The sequence below is a fragment of the Hyperoodon ampullatus genome (genome assembly GCF_949752795.1).
Source record: "Hyperoodon ampullatus genome assembly, chromosome: 3".
In the NCBI taxonomy this organism is placed as follows: Eukaryota; Metazoa; Chordata; class Mammalia; order Artiodactyla; family Ziphiidae; genus Hyperoodon; species Hyperoodon ampullatus.
In genome coordinates, this window is record NC_136916.1 from 18,836,536 (window position 1) to 18,859,037 (window position 22,502).

Below are 22,502 nucleotides of genomic sequence, written 5' to 3' on the forward strand. Positions count from 1 at the left end.
TAGCTTATTTTACACCTAATGGTTTGTACCTCTTAATCCCCAACTCCAATATTGCCCCTCCCTGAAATCCCCCAGAATTTCTCCTTTCTGAATCAGAGTTCCTCTCTTTCCTTCTGGGATAGAAGTCTGTGGAGCAGGTGTTAATGAGACCAGGTTCCTGGTGAGGCACCTTTGTATGTCTGTCACCCACCCACCCCCAGGGAGACCCCATTACCATGTTTCTGGAAACGTCCGAAGCTGGACTCCGTGTGTGCATATGTGCTCCTGGCAAAGCTGTCACCTCTCCTGAGGAAGTGGGCCAGTCTATACTATAGGTTTACATCATTTTCACAAATTAAGGACAATGCTTACATTTACATTGGTGGCAAACGTATTCTTTGTCAAGAACCCTGTCACTGGAGATGATCATGAACCCACTCCATCATTTCAGAGGTGCCCACACTCGTGTGCCACTGTCACACACCTGTTACTCCAGGAGTTGGGTATCGCCTTGACCAAACCATTCTCAAAACCCCGATGGGGCACAGGCAGCCTGGGCATCATCCATATGCAATTGTAGGAAATACTACAGAGAGGTCCCATGTGCCATTTACCCAGTTTCTTCCAATGGTAACATCTGGCAAAACCGTGGTACCATGTCATAACCAGGATATTGACATTGGTCCAGTCAAGATTCAGAGCATTCCCATCACCACAAGGCACCCTCCTTTGTAACTACACCCACTTCCCTCCTATTCCCATCCCCTTCTTACCCCCTGGCCACCACTAAGCTATTCTTCATTTCTATTCCTTTGTCAGAAAATGACATCTCTTAATGAACAAAAAGCACACGAGAAATGTTTCATGTGTAATGCAATGATTTAAGCACTTTCCATATATTCACTCACTTAATCCCTTTATCAGCCTTATGGGGTGAGAGCCACAATTCCCCCTAGTTTGTAGATGTGGAACCTGGGCACAGAGACTCCCGAAGTGGCTGAGCCAGGATGAGAAGCCGGGGGGTGGCCCAGAGGCCATTCTCTCGGACACTGTTTGCTAGGACACAGAATCTCTTCTCTGCCTCCCCGCCAGTCCAAGCCGCCCTTGAACTTTGTCTTCATTGTGTTTCTGTCTGCCCCCATGGCCCTTGTTTGCAATCCTGAGACCCTGAGAAATTACCAAAATGGAGGCCCTCCTTTGCACATGGGCGTGCACTGCACCTCTGCAGCACTGCCCACATCTCTTAGGTAGGGAGAAGGTTTGAGAGAGAGGTTCTGAAATGCTGGTCAATAAACTGGCTGAATCAGAGTCAGGGGAGGCTGGTTAGAAATACAGGTTCCAGGGCCCTGACCCACTGAATCAAACCATTTAAGGATGGGGCCCAGGAACCTTAGTTTTTCCTCAGCACAGTCAAGTTTTGCACTCAGAGGATCAGAATGTGTTCTAACTCTAAGCGTCAACAGTCAGGGCTTATCAGCTGGTGACGAAATGCACTTCAGAGCGGACAAATAGAATAAATGTTGTCCGAAGGGGGCAAGGACCCTAACCCATGGCCAGGGTCCAGAGGCTGGAGGAGGGATTTCCAGCAAGAGAAAGAAGAGCTCTCAGACCTGGAGGTTCCCAGGCTGAGGATTTAGACCCAGTGAGCAGGGTGGGAATGCAGTTTCTGGTGCTGACTCACAAGCTTGGAACGAGGTCCCAGAATCATGGGCTGAACTATCTGATCTGGGACACAGGTCACCCTGGGCTGCACTGAGCGTGGCAACGCTGAGACCCAGGGCAGGGCCTCCCAGATGGGAGAGAGAGCTCAGAGGTGAAAAAAAACCAGGCCTGATGATCCAAGGACAAACAAGAATCAGGACAAACAACCCAAGGGGAACACACATTTCCCTCTCCTCAGAATGATCAGTTCTGTTCTCAAGCCAGTTTCCTTACGGGCAATCACCCTGCTTATTTTGCTCTTAGGCATGCTTCTCGGTTCCTTCCCAAAATATTAGGAATTTCTGTTCATTTGCTGAGTAAAAGTGTCTGTCATCGTTTGGAGAACCTCATTTGTTTATGAACATTTTGGTCATTTATGTGCCTTTCTGTCCGCTGTGGGGAAAAAATTTCTTGATACGCAAATATTTCATGAGGGTGAGCAGATTTAAAGAATTCAAAGAATGTGCACATACACTGCAAAAGGAGTTGGAGGTTATGGCGAAGCATGTTAAGAGATCGTGTGATTCCACAGACATGCAAGGGCTGAGAAGTTCAGCCCGGGAGTTTCTTACTCAGGATAAACTGACGGATTATCACAGTCCGTGGTGGGGCGCTGTCGAGAAGATGGGAATTTGAGTCCTGGCCTTGTCACCTGGCACATTGTCGGGACTCTCTAAGCTTCATTGCCCTCTGCTACAAAGTGGAAATAAGAACACTTCCTGGGGGCTTCCCTGGTGGTCCAGTGGTTAAGGCTCCTTGCTTGCAGTGCATGGAGCACGGGTTCGATCTCCCTGGTCGGGGAACTAAGATCCTACATGCCGCATGGCACGGCCAAAAAGATAAATAAACAATTTTTTTTTTTTAAAAAGAACACTTCCCGTGCAGATTAAACAATATTTGCCCATAAGACCATCAGTGCAATGTCGAGAGACACAGCCAGCAAGCGAGAACTGGAAGGCATTCTTACTGCACTCTAGAACCAATTAAATATTTCTATTGACCAGTGGTTCTCAAACTTCAGAGTGCATGGGACTCACCAGGAGAGCTGTTAAAACACAGGTGGCTGGGCCCCCAGAGTTTCTGATTCTGTGGGTCTGGGATCAGGCCCCGGAATTTGCACTTCCACCAAGTTCCCAGGTGATGTTGATGGCCCAGGGGCCACACTCTGAGAAGGCAGTAGAGACATCACCTGTCCTTTAAGAGGTTGAGCGATATGGTCAGTAATACAGCAATAGCTTTGTATGGTGACAGATGGTTACTAGACTTACCCTGGTGATCATTTCATAATGTAGGCAAGTGTCACATCACTAGGTAGTACACCTGAAACTAACATAATATTGTACATCAGCTACATTTCAATTTTTAAAAATTAATAAGTAAATAAAAAAGTTTTTTAAGAGACTGACCATACTCACAAAAAAGATATCAGAGGTTGTCCATACTCACAAGAAAGGACTTGGTACCCCAGAATCATTTCTGCCCTTGTGCTCTTTCTTTGATGCACACTCCCCTTTCCTGTGAAGTTGCTCCTTTGTGAATTTTTTCTCACTGCATTCTGAGGTGAGGTATGATGGGGCAGTGGAAGTGACCATCCTCCAGGAGGAATTATGTCTCTATTGAGCTCCGTTGAGAGGTGGTGAGGGGTCATGGAAAGAGTTCTGGAATTCTGCTCCATCACTCACCTATTCCCTACCCTTACTCTGCTACATTTTCTTCACAGTCTGAAATGACATTACTTAGTGTTTTGTATTTTTATTGGCTTTCTCCCCTAGTAGAATATAAATGCCTAATCAAGTATGAGCTCACCTTAACCTGATTCCATCTGCAACAATCCTGTTTCCAAATAAGGTCCCATTCACACAGATACCTAAACAGAGGGTTAGGACTTCAACGTGTCTTTGGAGGGGACACAATGAAACCCATGATACCCACCTACTTTTCCAAGCTAGAAATAGGGAAATCATCCCTGAAGTCCCTCCTCTCCCCTCTGTTGTCCATTCCCTCCTCAAGTTCTGGTTTCTACGAGAGACGGCTCTCATGCAGCCCTCTCTGTCTGTTCTTCCTCCTCACTCCACGGCCCCAGCCACCACTGCTGCCTGGATTCCCTGCTGTTCCAGAGGTCTGATGGCCCCACTGCCTAGAGGACAACGTCCAGATGCTATTTTGACACAAGGCCCTTGACTCCGCTTCCTCTCCAGCTTCTTTTCTGCCTCTCCTTTCCATGGGTCCCAGGTCCTGACCACACAGAACTTCTACACATTCCTCAAATGTATTATAACATTCTGTCACTTTGTCCAAAGAGCCTCTCTCTGGTTTCCAACTTTTACTACGAACTTTACCATGTCATAGAGTGATCATACATTTGTTTACATATGTCTCCCCCAGGGACATCCCAGCCGCCACTTCCTAAGTACAGTGTGAGCCTTTCTTTCTCATCTCTGTCTACCTAGGGATTGGTATATTTCTGAGCACCCAGAGGTATCTATTGAATGCACAGGCCCTTGGTTTCTTGTTATGCTTCTGCCACTCCCTTTGACCTTGGATAAATGGCTTAACTTCTCTGGTCTCCCACTGGGAAGTTTAGAGGATCTGTAAGATCCCTTTGAACAACGATCTGCAGTTGCCCTGACCTCGGTGTGCTGCATGGCACATCCTGCAGGAGCTTCTCTTTCTGTGGTCAGGAGCAACCAGACCAACGGTGGAAGAGTCTAACCAGTGGCACGGAGCCAGCATTTGTCCTTAAACGTCTTTGCAAGTATTTTTTTCAGCTAAAAGCTCAAGGGAGTAAACCCCTTGGCCAGGTCCTAAGACACGACAAAAGAATGAGCACAGGAACTTGCTGTATGATGTCCTGGGAGCCTAGGAGGTTCCTGCCTTCACAAGGGAGCCAGAAAGGAGCCCACTAGGCAGCTCATCTTAGAATCATAAAATCTGAGAATCACGAGAGACCTTCAAGGTCATCTGATGCTTAATTCTTCTGTATACAGTCTTAGCACACATGTGACATAAGGAAGTTGGTGAGACGCACGCCACTAATGTTGGAGAGAATGAACCAAAGTCTATACTTCGACCTCCTGATCATAGGAGGAGCCATAGTTAGAACTCAAGGTCAAGAGTTCTTGCCTCTCTTTTGTGCTCAACAGCCATTATGCTTAAGGGAATGACTACATTTTAGTCTATTTGGATGAAGTACATACTTAAGAAATTGTTGATTGTGATGTTTAAGTGGATGCCTCTACCCAGACAGTTGCTTTCATTGCAAGCACAAAACAGTTTAAGTCTGCTCCTGGGAACCTGGCTTTCCCATGACATGACATGCACCAAAAAACAAACCAAAGGAATTTTAATATATCAAGCCAAAGGTAACAAGATCAACTTTTAAAATTCCTCCAGAAACAAAACAACAGCTGCTTTCTAAGAACTATAGGCATCAAATTGCTGGAGAGACCCGTGTTTTGCCCCTCTTACAAGACAGTCAGAACAGGAATGCAGTTGGAAGTTAGGGAGCTGTTTCTGGTGCTGAAAGACAAGGATGTTCTGTATGACCAAGGACCTTCGTGCCTGTCCATCACTGTTCTCTTTGATCAGGAGCTCCTGGAAGGCCTGGATGACCCCTAGTGCAGCACCTAGCTCATTGCCACTTAAGATTAGACAGAAATATTCCTTCTCTGCGCCATCCATCTGGAGGCCAAAATGGCCCATTTGGGTAAGAGATGACAGAAGACGGGGTGAAACCCTGAATTCCTGGTAGCAGAAATAACCCTAGGACTGATGGGGGGGTCACAAAGGCATTAATTCCTTGACATAAGAATTACATCAGGTAAGTTCCTTTATCTGATAAATGGAGAAATGATTTGGATTTCTTGTAGGGCTAGAAACGTGATAAATGTGAAGGCTTTCAAGTGTTCAAAAAGCAGGAATGAAAATGATTAATGATAATAGAGTAAAAAAATGCTTGTGATAAATCATGTCACCGCTTTCTTAAATTCTTTCCAAATTTAGCCTCTGTAAAAAATATACTCCTGTTCCTAATCCTAAAATTGCTACTGGTAATTTTGGCCACCATCTCAGGAAATGTCATACACTGTGAGAATTTTTTAAATGTTTTTGAAAGGTGCTAATAAGTGAAGAGCTTATAAATGGTCTTTGAAATGGCTTTTTCTAGCATCCGCAAATTCAGAAGGAGTCCCAGTATATCAAGTATCTCTGCTGTGATGACGCAAGAATGCTAAATCAGTGGGTTACGGGAATCAGGATCGCCAAGGTGAGAGAGCGTTTGGACTCACCCTATCTTTGCTAACCAGCCTCCTGACCTGGGTCCAGTCTTTGTGCTACTGAGAAACAGCTGATCCATTCTTACTGAGTCAATGCCATTAATGGGTCAATGCTATAGATATTACCTTATTTGCCCATTGGTTTTTTTAAGTAAGTGAGAGTGGTTGATACATGGACCTCTCCCATGACCTGAGAGTCAGGGATTTACTTTCACATGAGACATCTCAGATATTGATGTATGAAGAGCTTTGCAAGTGTCGTGTGTAATTAAGAAACATGAGATACAGTCTGCAGTAGAATTACATAAATATATATGTCATCACAGTGCGTGGCTAAAGCTCTCCTCTAATGGGGAGGTGAAAGTATTACCTGACTCTACTAATCTGGAAAATTATTTAACATATGAAAACATGATTTGTGGATTTTTTCATTGAAATACGTCTACTAAAAGAAATCTCAGGAAAGGAATAAAAAGAGTAGTCATGAAGTCCTTTTTTCCCTGAATTTGCAGTTTGCAATTGAGTGCAGAATTTGGGATTACTCTGTTGCTTCTTTTGTGTTCTCTCCCTAGTATGGAAAGACGCTGTATGATAACTATCAGCGTGCCATGGCCAGGGCAGGGCTCGCCTCTCGGTGGACAAACCTGGGCACTGTCAACGCAGCCCCACCAGCCCCGTCTTCTACAGGTACCTTGCAGAGGGGAAAGTCTGACACCTGTTCAAAGCTCAGAGGTCGCGTTCAAACTTTTCTAATGTATTTCATAGAAACAGAACTTTGTAGACACTGTACAGAATACATTCCCTCCTGATGGTCAAATTTAAGATCCCGCCCCCCCCACACTTGTATCTATTCCTTTATAAGTGACTTTTAGCAAAGCTCTGCCCCGTTTTTCATGATATGCTTGTGGACAAGATGGTGATCACCAACTTACGGTGAGCTTGTAGGGAGCTGTGTCTCATCACAGTATAGATGTGATGTTTGTCCAAGGCTCCATTAGTGCCCAGCAGGCTGCTCGCACCAACAGTGAGATCATTCCTTGGTGTTTTGTCTCAATAACATCATGGCTAGAGCCCCATACCCAATTCTGGACATCACATTTTAATGGTAATATAACAGCTACTGGTTTATATTTTTAAGAAGGAGGGCAAGACATTGAGGGATGGAGTGGGTACTATGCTTTATATACACATTATTTCTTGTCCTTACAACCACCCTGCAAGGTATACATTATTATCCTCACTCCACAGTTGAGAAAACTAAAGCTTGGAGAAGTTAGTATGTAGTACTTCTCAGTGGTTGAGCTGTGATTCAAACACATTGTCTTTATGATAAATAATGGTTGGAAGAACTTGAACCATTGTGGCCAGTGATTTAATCAATTGTACCTCTTAATGAAACCCCAATAAAAACTCTAGACACCAAGGCTTGGGGGAGCTTCCTGGTTGGTGAACAAGTCAAGGAACCAGGTGGGTTACATGCCTTGACTCCACAGAGAAAGGAGTCCACATCCAGGACCCACCCAGACCTCGCCCTGTGGGCGTCCATTATAATAAAACTGTAATGGGTGAGTGTAGAGCTTTCCTGAGTTCTACAAGTCATTGTGTTGAATTATTGAACCTGAGGGGTCGTGGGAGCCTCTCAGTTTATAAAGGGCTGGTCAGAAGTGGCGGGTGGCTGGCATTGAAGTGGAGGCAGCCTTGTGAAGGTTGTACCTTAAACCTGTAGAGTCTGGTGCCAACTCCAGGAGGTGTCAGAACTGAATTACAGTCCACCCACGTGGGTGGAAACAGAACCCACGTCTTGCCAGGACCTTAGCTCTACCAGTTATGTGTGTGTGTCAGAGGTCATTGGGGATTTGCAGGTGCTGTGAGATGCTATTTTGATAGGGCACCACTGAGCCCACATCCAGACACAGGCATCCCTCCCATGAAGTCCCCAAGAGAAAGAGAGAAAGACACAGGAGCCATGGCAAATAGAATTCCACGTTTGATCAGCTGGGCTAGTGTTCATAACTCCCAATTCAAGGCTACCTGTTAGAACAAGCTAGAGCACGTGGTTTAAACTCAAAGCCTGAAATGGGCATCTCTCTCTCCTAAGTTTCAGCCCTAGCCAGAGACAACTATAACACCAGGGATTTAAAGAAAAAGAGGAAGAAAAGAAGGGAGCGAGAGAGGAAGGAGGGGAAAAGGAAGGAAGGAAGTGAGCAGAATGACTGGGCTGGCTCTCAACCCACAGGACTCTGCCCACCATTAACCTAGTAGATAGGAATGTGGAGGCTGAGAAAAGGAGAGGGTAGGGGGAGTGAGGCTTCTCCAGCGTGGCGAGAGGGATTGGGACATCCTTTCCTCCCAGAGGGCTCGGCATACGGTAGACACTGAGTCCATCACAGATCTGTCGACATCAACCACAACCGGGCCCTTAATACTGCCTGTGGTTCTTACTGTGTTTCTCTAGACCAATGGTTCTCGACCAAGGGAGACTTGGACCCCCAGGGAAGACTTGGCAATGTCTGAAAACATGTTTGGTTGTCATGCTTTGGAGGGTGCTTGTGTCATCTAATGGGTAGAGGCTAGGGATGCTGCCTGTGCTGCAATGCACAGGACAGCCCTGAACAACAAAGAATCTGCCCGTCCCAAATGTCAGTCAGTAATGTTGAGAAAACCTATCCCAGTCACTGTAATCTCCTAGTTTCTCTAATTGTTTCAGACATTCTTCACTCTCCTCAGATTTCCAATCTCCAGCCCCTTTACTCTCAGCAAAAAAAAAAAAAAAAAAAAAAGGAAGCATCAACTTTCCACCACCAAACCCAGTGATTTAACCTGCATCTACACCCATCCTAGCCCATGTCTATTATGTTACCTCCTAACAAGGGTCGATTCTTCCATGCATGCTCTCGTCCCCTATTCTTGCCCCAACTGGAGTCCTGCAGCACAACTCTGATGCTGCCCCTGGAGTTAGCTCAGACCCCAAGAGGGCACAGTCCTAATAAGCCTGCCCTTCCTTCAGATGCCAGCCACACTTCAGGGGTCCCCAGGCCACCCAAACTTTTGACCTACCGGCCACAAATCTGGGGGTTTCCCAGAACCCCCTTAGGTTCAACAGTTCAACTCACAAAACTTGGGAGAGCGCTATCCTTATTGTTACAATGTTATTATAAAGTATACACTGGGACTTCCCTGGTGGCACAGTGGTTAAGAATCCGCCTGCCAATGCAGGGCACACAGGTTCGGTGGGGAACCTCTGGTCCGGGAGGATCCCACATGCCACGGAGCAGCTAAGGCCGTGTGCCACAACTACGGAGCCCGCGTACAGCAATTACTGAAGCCCGCTCGCCTAGAAGCCTGCGCTCCACAACAAGAGAAGCCACCGCAATGAAAAGCCCATGCACCACAACGAAGAGTAGCCCCCGCTCACTGCAGCTAGACCACACGCAGCAATGAAGACCCAACGCAAGCAAAAAATAAAGAAAGAAAGAAACATTTTTAAAAATTAAAAAAGTAAGTAAAGGATACACATCAGGACCAGCCAAATGAAAGACGAATAAGGTGAGGTCTAGGAGGATCCCAGATGAAGAGCTTCTGTGTCCTCTGGAATCAGGGTGCATCACCCTTCCAGCACATGGATGTATTCACCACCAGGAAAGCACCACTGTCCAGATTTTTTATTGGGATTTCACTTCATCGACATGATTGATCAAATCATTGGCCACGTGACTGAACTCAATTTCTAGCCCCTGTTCTCTACTCTGCCGATGTCGGGCTGGCCTAAAGCCTCAACCCTCTAATCAGTCGGTTGGTCTTCTGGTGACCAGCACCCATCCTGATCCACCTTGTTTGCATAAACTCAGATGTGTTCCTAGGGGCTGAATAACAAAGACACTCTGATAGCTTGGAAAATACCAAGTTCTGTGCCAGGAACCCAGGACAAAGACCAGAGAGATGTGTGATTATGCCATTCTCTTCTACTTTCTGTCCTGCTCTACTGTTTTCTTCTCATCAATATTGCTCCCTTCTTCAAAGAAACAAAATCAAATGTAAAACCCTCCTACAACTCCAAATGCCCCTCCAGCTAGTGCCCCATCTGACAAGCAACTGTTCTAAAAGGTGGACCATATTTGCTGTCTCCATGTTTCTACTTCCTTTTCACTCTTCAACCCATTTCAGTCAGGCTTCTGCCTCTACTACCTGGTGGAAAATGCTCTTGCTCATCTCACCAGCGGCCTCTGTGTTGCTAAATCAAACTACTGTAAACCCCTCTTTTTAGTCCACCTTTCAGCAACCCCAACACAACTGACCACTCCTCCTTGAACCAATCTCCTCTCTCGGCTTTCCAGATACCACACACTCCAAGTCCCCCACCCCGCCCCCAACTTCTCTGACCACTCTTTTAACCTCCTATAGTAACTCTTCTTCTTCTTCTTCAACCCCACCTTAAACTACCCAAGACCCATCAATCCTAACCCTATCCTCATTTGACACTATCTCCCTAAGTGATCTAATCCACCCCCAGCACTGTGTATGAGCTGACCACCTATAGCTATGTAAATCCAATCCAGGCTTCTCTGTTGACCTTCAAACCCATGTATCCAACTGTCTGCTCATGGGCTTCACGTGGATCCTTCCCAGACACCTCAAACTCAACATCTGCAGAACTGAGCTCATCCTCTTACCCTCCAGACTTGCTCCCCCATTGTTGTTCTCTGCTTCCATAAATAACATCATCATCTGCCCAATTGCTCCTGCAGAAAACATGCAAGAAAACTCACCTCCAAATCCAGTCACCCCATAATCCTGCTGATTCTACCTTCTGAATATCGGTCAAACCTGTCCATGCCTGTTTGTCTCCATTGCCATCAAATCCTAGCCACCATGATCTTCACTTGGCCCCATGGGGTGGTGCTTCAGCCCTTCAGATGCTTTCCACTGCTCTCAGATTAAGTCCCCAGTCCTTAGCAAGGCCACCAAAACCTGCATGAAATGAGCCTCGCCCATCTCACCTGCCTCTTTCCCCACCCCTGTCTTCCTGTTCCTGCCACAGAACCCATCTGCTTTTCCCAGTTTTTCAAAGCCCCAAGCACCGTCCTTTTTCAAGGACTTCTCAGATGCTCTTCCTCTGTTTATGATGCTCTTTGATTTCTTGTGGCTAATTCCTGCCCAGCCTCAGATCTGAAATGAATTGTCCTTGGTAGGCCAGTCATAATTAATAATCTGTGTGATTATTAGTTTAGTATCTGTTCCTTCCTCCAGGCACTGAAGGAAATCATGAGGTCAGGGACTGTTTCTGTCTGGTACATCATACTTTTCCCAGCACGGACCGCAGTGCTGGGCAGATAACAGGCATTCGGCTAGAATTCGAAGATGGTTGGGACGACAAATGGAAAAATGAATTAACACCTGGTAGGGTTTCTCTGAGGGTGAAGTAATGTGAACGCCCTTAATACTAAATGCAAAATGCATGTTCATTCCGTTTCTCCTAAATGAATTGCTTAAATCCAATTTTTGAAGAACACGATTGCAGCAGTCAGATGAGATGTCCATTGATCAAAAAGGAGGATCTGGGCTTCCCTGGTGGCGCAGTGGTTGAGAGTCCGCCTGCCGATGCAGGGGACACGGGTTCGTGCCCCGGTCCGGGAATATCCCACATGCCGCGGAGCGGCTGGGCCCGTGAGCCATGGCCGCCGAGCCTGCGCGTCCGGAGCCTGTGCTCCGCAACAGGAGAGGCCACAGCGGTGAGAGGCCCGCGTACTGAAAAAAAAAAAAAAAAAAAAAGGATCTTTTCCTTGACGGAATATCCGTTAGTAGATAGTAAATTAACCCATCTTGGTTCTGCTGTAGAGTCTTATTTATCAAAATTAAGCCCTGCAGCCCTACATAGGACAAATGTGCTGAGATCTTAAAATAAACCATACTGAGAGCATCCCTGCTTATTATTAAATGCTTCCATTTGAGCATCTAAGGGGAAAAAAGTCCTCAATTTAAACTGTCTTTCAGTTTATGCCTTAGAATGTATTGCCATGAGCACCTGCTGAGTAGGATTTTAAGCTCTAAAGAGCTACATTAGTGACCAGCTTGGAAGGAACTGAAGATGATGAGCTTAGAAGGAAGGGAAGCCACTTTCAAATAAACGTGAAGTTCATTCTTCTCAGTTATACACATACGTACACGATGACCGTGATCACATCTTAGCAACAAAGACCCGCTTGAAATGACGCCATCTTTTAAAATTCAGTTCTTCTCGTATATTATTATCCAAGCCTCTCTCTTCCCCTAAACTCATCACACAAAATCACTAGGGCTCTTGGAAGGTGTTTAAGGGACCCATGTCCATCCAGGAGCCCGGGACAAATCAAACCATACGTTCCTTGCAACAGCCCTCTTCCCTCTGCCGCCAAAATTAAGGTAAATGTCAAGAATAGTGTTGAAAAAACAAATGTTCCTTGGGATCAGAGGAGTTACTGGCTGATGGGCTCACTTGAACCTCGGGCTGTTTGGGGCACTAGTCAGGGAGCCTCCTTCATCACCCCAACAACTGTTTTCTGAGCCATTGGCTTGCAGAGTGGGGGTCACCCACAGAGGACAGATTTCCTGGACCTTGGACCCACGAGAGACAGATCAGAACAAGAACTGCAGCCGAGGAGACCTTGCGCGGGCACTAACTCTCCCTGGGCAGGACCTGCTCTAAAACCATCGGATAGAGCCTGGAGACAATCAACCCCAGGCCCCATCAGTCTGATGCCTCCTCCGCTTCAACTTTTCATCTGGAATCCCTTTCCTCTCCTGCCCTCTCCCTGTTCACATGGTTGACCCAGAGTCCTGGAGAGGCAAGGCCAAGTGGTGCAGGGTCACTGGCTGGGAGTCAAACCACAGGCGATTTGTGTGCGTCTGCTGTGATTACCCAATTGAAAATCTCGAGGCATCGTTCTACATCCAAAGTGTTTAGCAACAAGTAATGTATTCTTGATAAATGGCAGGGTTTTTTCTTTTATATTAGGAAACAGCCATGGAGGCTTTTTTTTAGTACTTATTAAATGATTTTATGACTTTAGCCACTGTTTTTCATCAGGACTCTTTCGTGGCAATTGGCAGAAATCCAACTCAATCTAGTTTAAGCAACAAAAACCAAGGGGGAGAGATTTATTACGGCACAAAACTAGGAAATCCAGGGGTAGGCTGCTTTCAGGCACAGCGGGATCCAGGGCGTTAAGCGAAGTCATCAAGATGCTGTTTCTTTCTCGGGCAATGTCCCCATGAGGTGGCAAGGACTGCCACTGGCTCTCTAGGCTAACATTTTTCACACAGCTGGAAATCTTAGTACAAAGAGAGAGCCCCACTTCTGAAAACGCCCTGGAAGGGCTCCATTGCATGCTTATACCTAAATCACGTAGCCGCACTGAAGAGGATGCCAGTACACGTGGTAGTAGGATCGGCCCTTTACAAACCACATGGGTGAAGAAAGGGATGAGGGATCATTCCCCCCCTGGGAATGCACTTGAGTTCTGTAAACCATGCTGGTCTCATATGTGTTTAATAAACTTCCCACCCCTAGTTCCTTTGAGGTCTGCCAGAGAGACGTGGCAGCAGAAGGGGTGGTGTTGCTACTTGACAGCTGGGACATTAATACTGTGACCCCAGGACAACCTAGATCCGAAATCGGTGGCACCTACAGGATATATGAGTTATGTGGGTACCCATGGGTTGTCTCAGGATGGGGCAGAGAACCCACAGAAAAGATTGGACTTCTTGGTAAAGGGAGGACAGCGGCTTGGAGCATCTGAGAGATTGCTATAGACGTGACTTCTTTTGTTCCCGCAGACTGGCAGAGACCTAGACATCCTGGTTACATAGCAGTGTGCACTATGTTTTTGAGAAATCAGACTATACGTGTTTGGGCAAAAGAAGCAAAAAATATATATATTGATAATTTGTGCCCTTTCAAGGAATTTCCCCTAACTGTCTTCAGTATTCAGCTTTGGTTTCTGTTTATACAAAGGTGTTTCCATTACCTGTAAAGAAAGATTTTGAATATGCATACAAAGAGGGAAGAGGGGAAAGAGAAGAGACCAGAGGAAATGAGGAGATTGAGCACTTTGGAATCTAAGGGGTTTAAATCTCTCAGGGGCGGCATGGGATGGGACACAAGACCTTATGAAAAACTCTTAAACATCCTAAGCCCTTAAGATGTTTAAACCTGTTACTTTCCGCCCTCCAGAGCAAAGATGTGGCTAATCAGAGAGAGACATTAAATAGTCTTAGAGATAATCTCGTGTTTACGTGGCACAGGGTGTTAAGTTCTGGCAGCACCGAGCAGATGTGCCGAGGAGGGCAGCTCTGAACAAGGAGATGGCTGCTGTTGCTGAATGAGGAGCATGCATTTTACAGCAAAAAACCTTACAGCAGAACAAGTTGGTATAGCCTGTTCCAGCCGTTTGATGGTATAAATGGACACGAACATATTTTTTATTCTGAAATAATTTCACACTTACAGAAAAGTTGCAAGAATAATGCAAAGAATTTCCATAGATTCTTGACCCAGGGCACCGATACTGAGTGTTTGTCACATTTGCTGTATCATCCCCCTCTCCCCATCCCACCCCGCCATATGTTGTCCCTAGACCGTTATTTTTGGAGCCTCTTGAGAGTAGATTGACTATATTGTGTCCCTTTGTCCCTTAAATCTTCCTTTTGTATTTCCTAAAAAAAAAAAAAAAAAAAAAAATTAAAGCTATTCCCTTACTAACCACAGTACAGTTATCAAATTCAGGAAATTTAACATTTCATGTTGATAGAGCATATTGATGTAAACCACAGCCCATATCCCAGTTCTGCCAGTCGTCTCAATGATGCCTTTACAGCGATGCTCTTTCCTGGCACCGGTTCCGTCCAGATTTGGAGTTTGCATTTAGGCATCATGTCTCTTTCATCTCCTTTCCTCTGGAACATTTCCTCAGCCTTTCTTTGTCTATCAAGACATTAACAGTTTTTAAAGAATACAGGCCATTTATTTTATAGAATGTCCCTCAGTTTGGATGTGTCTGATGTTTCCTCGTAATTCATCTCAGGTAATGTGTTTGGGGCAGGACGAAGCTGCCGTGTCCTTCTCGGGGTATCCCAGTCGGAGCCCTATGGTGTCTACTGCCCCTCATTGGAAACATTCATTCTGACCACTTGGCTAACGTGCTGTCCGATTTCTCTCCTGTGCAATTTTTTCATGTTGTACCTAATAATTCATACAGAGATACTTTGAGATAGTGCAAGTATCTGATTCCTCATCAGACCTTCCCTTCTTCCCTGTCTCCTGAAGTACTTAATGACCTTCTCTGAGTTGTTGCGTAGAGTTTTGGGTTTTTCAAAATATTTGGAAAATATTTAGAGAAGCAAGCACACAGTCATTTCATAAATATTTGGCAGAACAGCTGGTATTGAGCAGAGCTAAGGCAACCTCGGATTCCCGCAGGGAGGAGACCTCAGGTCGGGGTCTGGGAGGCAGTTAAGTCATGGGAGGAGCAGGCTCAGTGTGTGGAGAGCTGGCTGTCCTCCCCCCGGGATGCCCTCTCCGGAGCCAGAGACATCAACACACAGCTGCTTCTCTCTGACTCTCAAAACTGTGAAACCTCGGCTAGGCACACTTTTGTGCAAAAGGGCAAATAAAAAGGCAGGAAAAGGGCTTCCCTGGTGGCGCCGTGGTTGAGACTCTGCCTGCCGATGCAGGGGACACAGGTTCGTGCCCCAGTCCGGGAGGATCCCACATGCCACGGAGCGGCTGAGCCCATGAGCCATGGCCGCTGATCCTGCACGTCCGGAGCCTGTGCCCCGCAACGGGAGAGGCCACAACAGTGAGAGGCCCACGTACGGCAAAAAAAAAAAAAAAAAAAAAAAAGGCAGGAAAAGAAGCACATATCAGGACTTCCTGGGGGGGAAAAAATCTAATTTCAGGATATAGTGGGGGTTTGTATATTTTGCCCAATCCCCTCTGTCCACCTTTTTTTAAAAAAAAAAAATTATTTATTTATTTATTTTTGGCTGCATTGGGTCTTCGTTGCTGTGCGTAGGCTTTCTCTAGCTGCGGCGAGCGGGGGCTACTCTTCGTTGTGGTGCGCAGGCTTCTCATTGTGGTGGCTTCTCTTGTTGCGGAGCACGGGGTCTAGGCGCACAGGCTCAGTAGTGTGGCTCACGGACTCTAGAGCGCAGGCTCAGTAGTTGTGGCGCACGGGCTTAGTTGCTCCATGGCATGTAGGACCTTCCCGGACCAGGGCTCGAACCCTTGTCCCCTGCATTGGCAGGCGGATTCCTAACCACTGCGCCACTGGGGAAGCCCTGTCTACTGTTTTTGTGCTCAAAGTATTTTTTGTTGAGGATAACGTTAAGTTGTTCCCGTGTATAGCATGGTATGAACCCGGATACATCCATTTCAGAAAAATCTTCAACAACAACAATTCTTTTATAAAGGAGGTTTTCAAGGTTCATTTTCCAGTCACCAAAAAGTTTTTAAAAGCAGAACATACTGTTCTCTAGGACCCCAGTTAATCCAGATTTTGTTGCTTGTATGAAGTATTCATTTCCCTGAATGTTTTGCTGAATTTCATGAAGTATTGTCGTAGAACCTCAGGTTTTTTCGAAAGCCCTGTGTACCTGTGAATCATTTTGCTTTGGAGACATAAAACTGCTTTGTCTTTTCAGATTAACTCTGAAGAATGTTGAAAATACTTTGCCCACAATTTTTTTTATTGAAGTATAGTTGATTTACAATATTGTATTAGTTTCAGGTGTACAGCAAAGGGATTCAGGTTTTTTTTTTTTCGGATTATTTTCCAGTATAGGTTATTACAAGACATTGAGTATAGTTCCCTGTGTTATACAGTAACTCCTTGTTGCTCACCTGTTTTATATACAGTAGTTTGTACCTGTTAATCCCATACTCCTAATTTTCCCTCCCGCCTTTGCCCACTCTTCTTGTCTCTCTTCCTCCCCCTTAGGAGTTAAAACAGGCACCACCCAGGCCAATGGTCAGATCCCCCAGACAGCACATTCTATGAGTACTGTTCTCGGAGAAGCCCAGAGACATGTTGAAACAACCAAGGTAAGACCCACTTCTATCAGACTGTCACCTGTAAGCCTATATTCTAAACCATTAGCAGTATTCTAATAACTGTTCTTTTAAAAGGAGAAAATAGAGTTCCAACAATTCAAAAGTCACTGTAATTTCATTTAGATAATTGCTTCATATATATATATTTATCTTAAAGTTACATAGGCTAGAATGGAAAATTAAAACCAACTATCACAGCTTCGGGAAAATGTAAGAATTTTTTTTAATGCTGAGGGTTGGTAACTATTTTTAGTTTAGCTACATTTATTTTGACTGAAGCAATTTTTTTTTTTTTTTGGTTTAGTCAAGTGGTTTTAGCACTCTCTGAAAGTGGCACCTGCATTTTAAGCCCTTGGGATTTTTACTTACTTTTTCTGAATAAATTAGAGCAACATGTTAGTCAGAAGCCCTTTATTAAATGCTATCTGGACCCCAAACCAGATTAGAAGAGTACTGACAGGGTCCCACTATAAAATATTCATTATTGTATTTTTCTGTTAACGTTCTACATATGTCCTCAGGGTGACAGAGAAGAAAACTCATTTTAAAATAATTTCCAAATTGGTGTAACATTCTCTATAACTTTTTTTTTAGTAGAGGAGATTAATGAAGATTCATTTAAATCTATCTAAAAATTATAGCTAAAAGTTATAATTTAGTTATTAGTCCAATTGGTAATGACTCAATTGACCATACAAGTTCCACTGAATATTTCCCATGTATGATTCAAACCAGTCTTAAATGTGTTTCAGTAGTTTTCCACTTCATTCTCCCCTTTCATTTTGTCCATCAGCCAGTGGTGGGAACAGTTAAATCCTGTATTTATCGAGCTTCTTATAATTTTTGAAAACCACAATAGACCATTAAAGGTGTGTTTCTCTAATATTCTTGTTAGCTTCTCAAGTCTGACAATCTCATCTTGCAGTGTACTTTCAGAGATTATTATTTTCATGGTTTTTGTAATGCCAACTGAAGAAAAACATTTTTAAATGCTGAAAGCAATAAAAGGATCCCAGAATAGAAATCACTTAACTATGCGTGAACACTAATTCCCAAACTGCCTGTTCAGAATTTTTTTTTAAAATACATTACCAGTTAATTTCTTATCATGCTAAGCAGTTGAACTAAATAAAATAAACTCAATCATAAGGGCACTTTGTTAGGGGGAAAAAAAAATTTCTAATCTCCAGTGGCAAGAGGTTATTAAGCAAAGAAAGAAATAAAATGAAAGCCTGATAAAATGTAAATTGCAATGATAATTATCACTAAAACAGAGGGATTCAATTCAGCTGCCTGAAACTCCTGGGGGAAGCTACATTATATAAATATGAGGTGAGCTAGCTCAGGAACAACCTGGAGTCTCAGGACTGAGGGACTGAGCCTCCCCCTCGGGGGGCAGACGCTTCCTAAATCCGGAGACTCACCTGTCCGGGAACTGTCATGTCCACGTGGCCGTGTGGTCAAGAATAAATGCTGTTGTCGCTTTGTTGAAGGACAAGAAGTCCGGCCTCGGCAGCCACGACCCCGGAGCGCCCATGGCCCAGCCCCTTCCCAAGTCCAGCCTGCCTCCGCCCCCTCCCGTGCGACGGTCCTCGGACGTCGGCTGCAGCAGCCCAGGGATGGCCCCCAAGGTCAAGGGCGCGGCCGCCGGCTTCCCCGCACCGCCCCACGACCTCCTGCCGCCGCCCCCGCCGCCGCCGCCGCCCCTGGAGGACGACGAGCTCCCTCCGCCGCCCCCCGACTTTAGCGACGCGCCCCCGAACTTCGTGCCTCCTCCACCGCCGCCGTCGTTTGCGGGCGACGCGGGGTCCTCCCTGCCGCCGCCCCCGCCCCCGCCCGCCCTCGCCCCCGAAGCCGCGAAGCCGACCCCCGTGGTGGTCAAAAGGCCGCCAGCTCCCCCCAAGAGGCAGGCGAACCCGGGACCACCCGGCGGGGAGCAGGATTTCATGTCGGATCTCATGAAAGCTTTGCAAAAGAAGAGAAGCAACATGCCCTAAGGGAAACCTAGAAGTATCTTTGGGTGATGGGTGTAATCATTGCTAACCTCAAGTGCATTTTTGCTACTTTGTTTCCGTGACATCTTGTTCATTTTAAATACAGTATTGAAGTATTCAGACTAGAAATGCAAATAGGAAACGTCTCCCTGTTTCTCGAGTACATTCATAATCCTTAACCTAACACAGAATTTAGAATATCTGCCTGAATGTACGTATCTTTCCTGTGTACTTCCACTTCAATGGATTTTACCTTCCCTTCCAAGTTAACTAAAATGATGTCTTATGTTCATTTATTTTATTATGTTACGAAGCATCAAATTAATAAAAGTTTAAATTTTTTTCCTTAAGATGGTATTTCTAGAAATATCAGTATAAATCTAGTGCAATATCAGTTCTATTTTATAATATACTTGACCTTTTAAAAATCCTAGGCCTTCTAAAGTCTTGTTGATCTTCGACATATTTTCCATCTCCATCTCAATGACCTCCAGAACTTTCAGAAAAATCGAAAGAAGAAAAAGAAAAAACCAGGAGAGGTAGAGTGAATTTAGTTTCTTTGAGACTCATTGCTTGATTGATGGGAGTCTTGGACATACCCTAGTTTGGTTTCGGTTTTCTAATGGTTGAATAACATAGTAATTGGGGGAAAAAAAAGTTTTTTAGATAATTTTTGGATTCTCTGTTATTATAATGCCATAAGTTGCTATAAATAAAAATTTAAAGACAGGAAAAGGCAATCAAATTACATTCTTCAACCAGGAATGTTTTCCCTCAGATAAATTTAATGCTTAATTTTAACAACCAGTTTATCTTAAGTTCCTATTACCCTTATCTTTCTTCTCTTTCTAATTGGCTTCTGAGAGTCCTTTTAGATTTTCTTAGTTTTATTTCCATGGTTCTGTTTTATTTTATTTTTTTTAATGTAAAACACCTCAAAATCTTCTTAAAGTGGGTAGAAAATAATAGCTAATGTGTTGGACTTCCTGGGCAGTCCAGTGATTAAGACTCCATGCTTCCAGTGCAAGGGGCACGGGTTGGGGAACTAAGATCCCACATGCTGGGCGGTGTGGCCAAAAATAATAATAATAACTAATGTGTTATTTTCTACTTAAGGAAGATAATTAATCTTATGTTTTAATATTTGGAAAAAAGTAAGCTCTAAATTGACATTTAAAACAACAATGAAAAAGCAAATTCAGATTTTAAAACCAAAATATTTAGTAATTAAAACTGGTAAGGTGCACTAAATTTTTCCTAAGCATTGGGACCCATCACTATGGAAAAGGAGGGCTCAGAGAGTAGGACCCAGGGGACTGGGGAAGGGAAAGGGAGAGATGTGGTTGTTATGGGCTTCACAGATGACCCCCAAACCATCAATTCAAACATATTCCTAACTTAACAGAGAAGAAATGAGGCCTGAAGATGTGCTTAACCTACATCCCACAGAGCTGGGTCGCCACCCGGGTCTCCTAACTTCTATCCATACTGTACATTTACTTTATGGGGAAAAACTATAAAAATCCAAACATTAAAACGTTTGTGAGTTTTAGCATTAGGTAATGTGTATTTTAGAAAAGCTACAGAAAAGAATTAACCGATTTTGTGGTCAAAATATTGATACAATTTTGGTGGACCAAAAGGTTGAATGCACTGTCTCTCTCCATCCCTGCCTTTATTACAGGATATAAAAGAAAACATTAGGAAATAGATGGTCCAGATGGTCCTTCTTTGCAGAGTTCAACATGCACAAGTTTCAATTACCACAATTTAGTTAAATAACACTATTCCCCAACATGGTTCACATTTGCTGCCATGCTATTTTAACTAGTAATTAGTTTTAACTAGTAGTTAGTAATTATGCAAAGTATAAACATGCTATTAGCTCTTCAACCCACAAATCACTACATAAATAACAGATACATATCATGAATAGTGACCAGTCACATCCCTTCTTTCAACACCATTAGGGATTGATCAGTCCATCACCACATATTTGTTATTCAGTTTATGCACAGACAGAAAAGTGTCTTAAGGTGATATGGTATTATATGTATGTGTCTTAAGTCATTAATGTTTAGAGATACAGAAATAATCATAGATTAAATGAAACTATGTCTGGGAATGTCTTTAAAATACTTGGGGATATATAAATTATACCTCAATTAAAACAATAACTAGGAACAAGGGGGAGGTGTGTAGGGGTGTACATGAAGCAAGCTTATCATGCATTGATACTTAATAAGCTGGTTGAATGGTAAATCAGGTTCATTAAACTATTCTCTTTGGTAAATGAAAATTACTATAACAAGACAAAAAAGCTTGAGGAGTACAATTAAATTATATTCTTATTTGATGTGCCCCAAATTGCTGGGTACATGGTATTAGATGAAAACTTACCAATTCATTAAAAGATTGTTATAAGATTTTTTAGTTATTGAGAATAACTCAGGTAGTTATTATTCATTAAATTGATTAAAACAAAAATGACCACAAACATGTTCCAGAGAATAGGTCCACTTTATTTGGTTAAAAAATGTTTTTAGATATAACCATTATTATGAAATGCAGGATTGTCAAGAAAATGTAGGTGGTCATTAAGAGTTTGTCAAATAGATTATTCTGTGCTGGGTTCGGTGATAGAAGTATCCCTTAATTGATTTTTCCCAAATTAAGATGAGCAGCTAACCCTGAGATCTTTGGCCCAGGAAGGAGTAGGTAAGGAATAGCCTGCTGTCTCAGCTGCAGAATGCTTCTGGAAAGGACGGCGAAGAACTTGCTGGAGGAGATGGACCTGGTAAACAAGTTAAAGTAGATAAATATAGATTATCTTAATCAGGACCCTTATTAATTTTCTAAATTTCTGAGACGACAAGGTAAATTTTAAATGTGCATGAAAATGTTTAAACATTTTATGTTTCATTGAAACTTCAACTATAGCTGTTACTTAAAATTTCTGTTGTTCCAGAGAAAGTTCCTTAAATAGTAGTTTTTTGCTGAAACAGGAGAGTGAATATGTACAGCGTCACAAAGAATACATATAATTCCCGATCATTTCTAAATTCCTTGACAGCATTAAGAGAATTATAATTTTCTAAAATATTTATAAAAATAAAAGGATGTCAATGATTTACGCTCTTTCCAAATCAAGGGCATGGATTCCAACTCATACTGCTTCATTTGCAATTTTGTCCCATGGTATAAACTGAGGGATCCACAAACACACCTCTTTCAGCAATAATTCTAGGATCAAAATGTATATTTTCATCCAGTTATAAAAATAATTAAGTCGTGGGGATGTAATGTACAGCATGGTGACTATAGTTAATAATACTGTATGTATATTTGAAAGTTGCTAAGAGAATAGATCTCAAAAGTTCTCATCACAAGAAAAAAATAATTGTAGCTGTGTATGGTGACAGGTGCTAACTAGATTCATTGTGGTGAGCATTTCACAAGATACAAATA

General features: G+C 43.7%; 2 protein-coding genes across 2 annotated transcripts in view; one reads left to right on the forward strand and one right to left on the reverse strand.

The window, feature by feature from the left end:
* APBB1IP (amyloid beta precursor protein binding family B member 1 interacting protein) overlaps positions 1-19,037 on the forward strand; it is a gene marked incomplete at both ends in the record, with an annotated part of 59,677 nt that extends 40,640 nt beyond the window's left edge. The window contains 4 exons of the mRNA XM_079699791.1: positions 5,846-5,944; positions 6,527-6,641; positions 16,928-17,031; positions 18,534-19,037. Coding sequence (XP_079555917.1) covers positions 5,846-5,944; positions 6,527-6,641; positions 16,928-17,031; positions 18,534-19,037 — 822 coding nt within the window. The remainder of the gene's footprint in view (positions 1-5,845; positions 5,945-6,526; positions 6,642-16,927; positions 17,032-18,533) is intronic.
* A 2,520-nt stretch (positions 19,038-21,557) lies between these two features.
* LOC307050595 (protein adenylyltransferase SelO-like) overlaps positions 21,558-22,502 on the reverse strand; it is a gene marked incomplete at its 5' end in the record, with an annotated part of 28,493 nt that continues 27,548 nt past the window's right edge. The window contains one exon of the mRNA XM_079700709.1: positions 21,558-21,828. Within this exon, the coding sequence (XP_079556835.1) occupies positions 21,706-21,828 (123 nt within the window). The 3' untranslated portion in view covers positions 21,558-21,705. The remainder of the gene's footprint in view (positions 21,829-22,502) is intronic.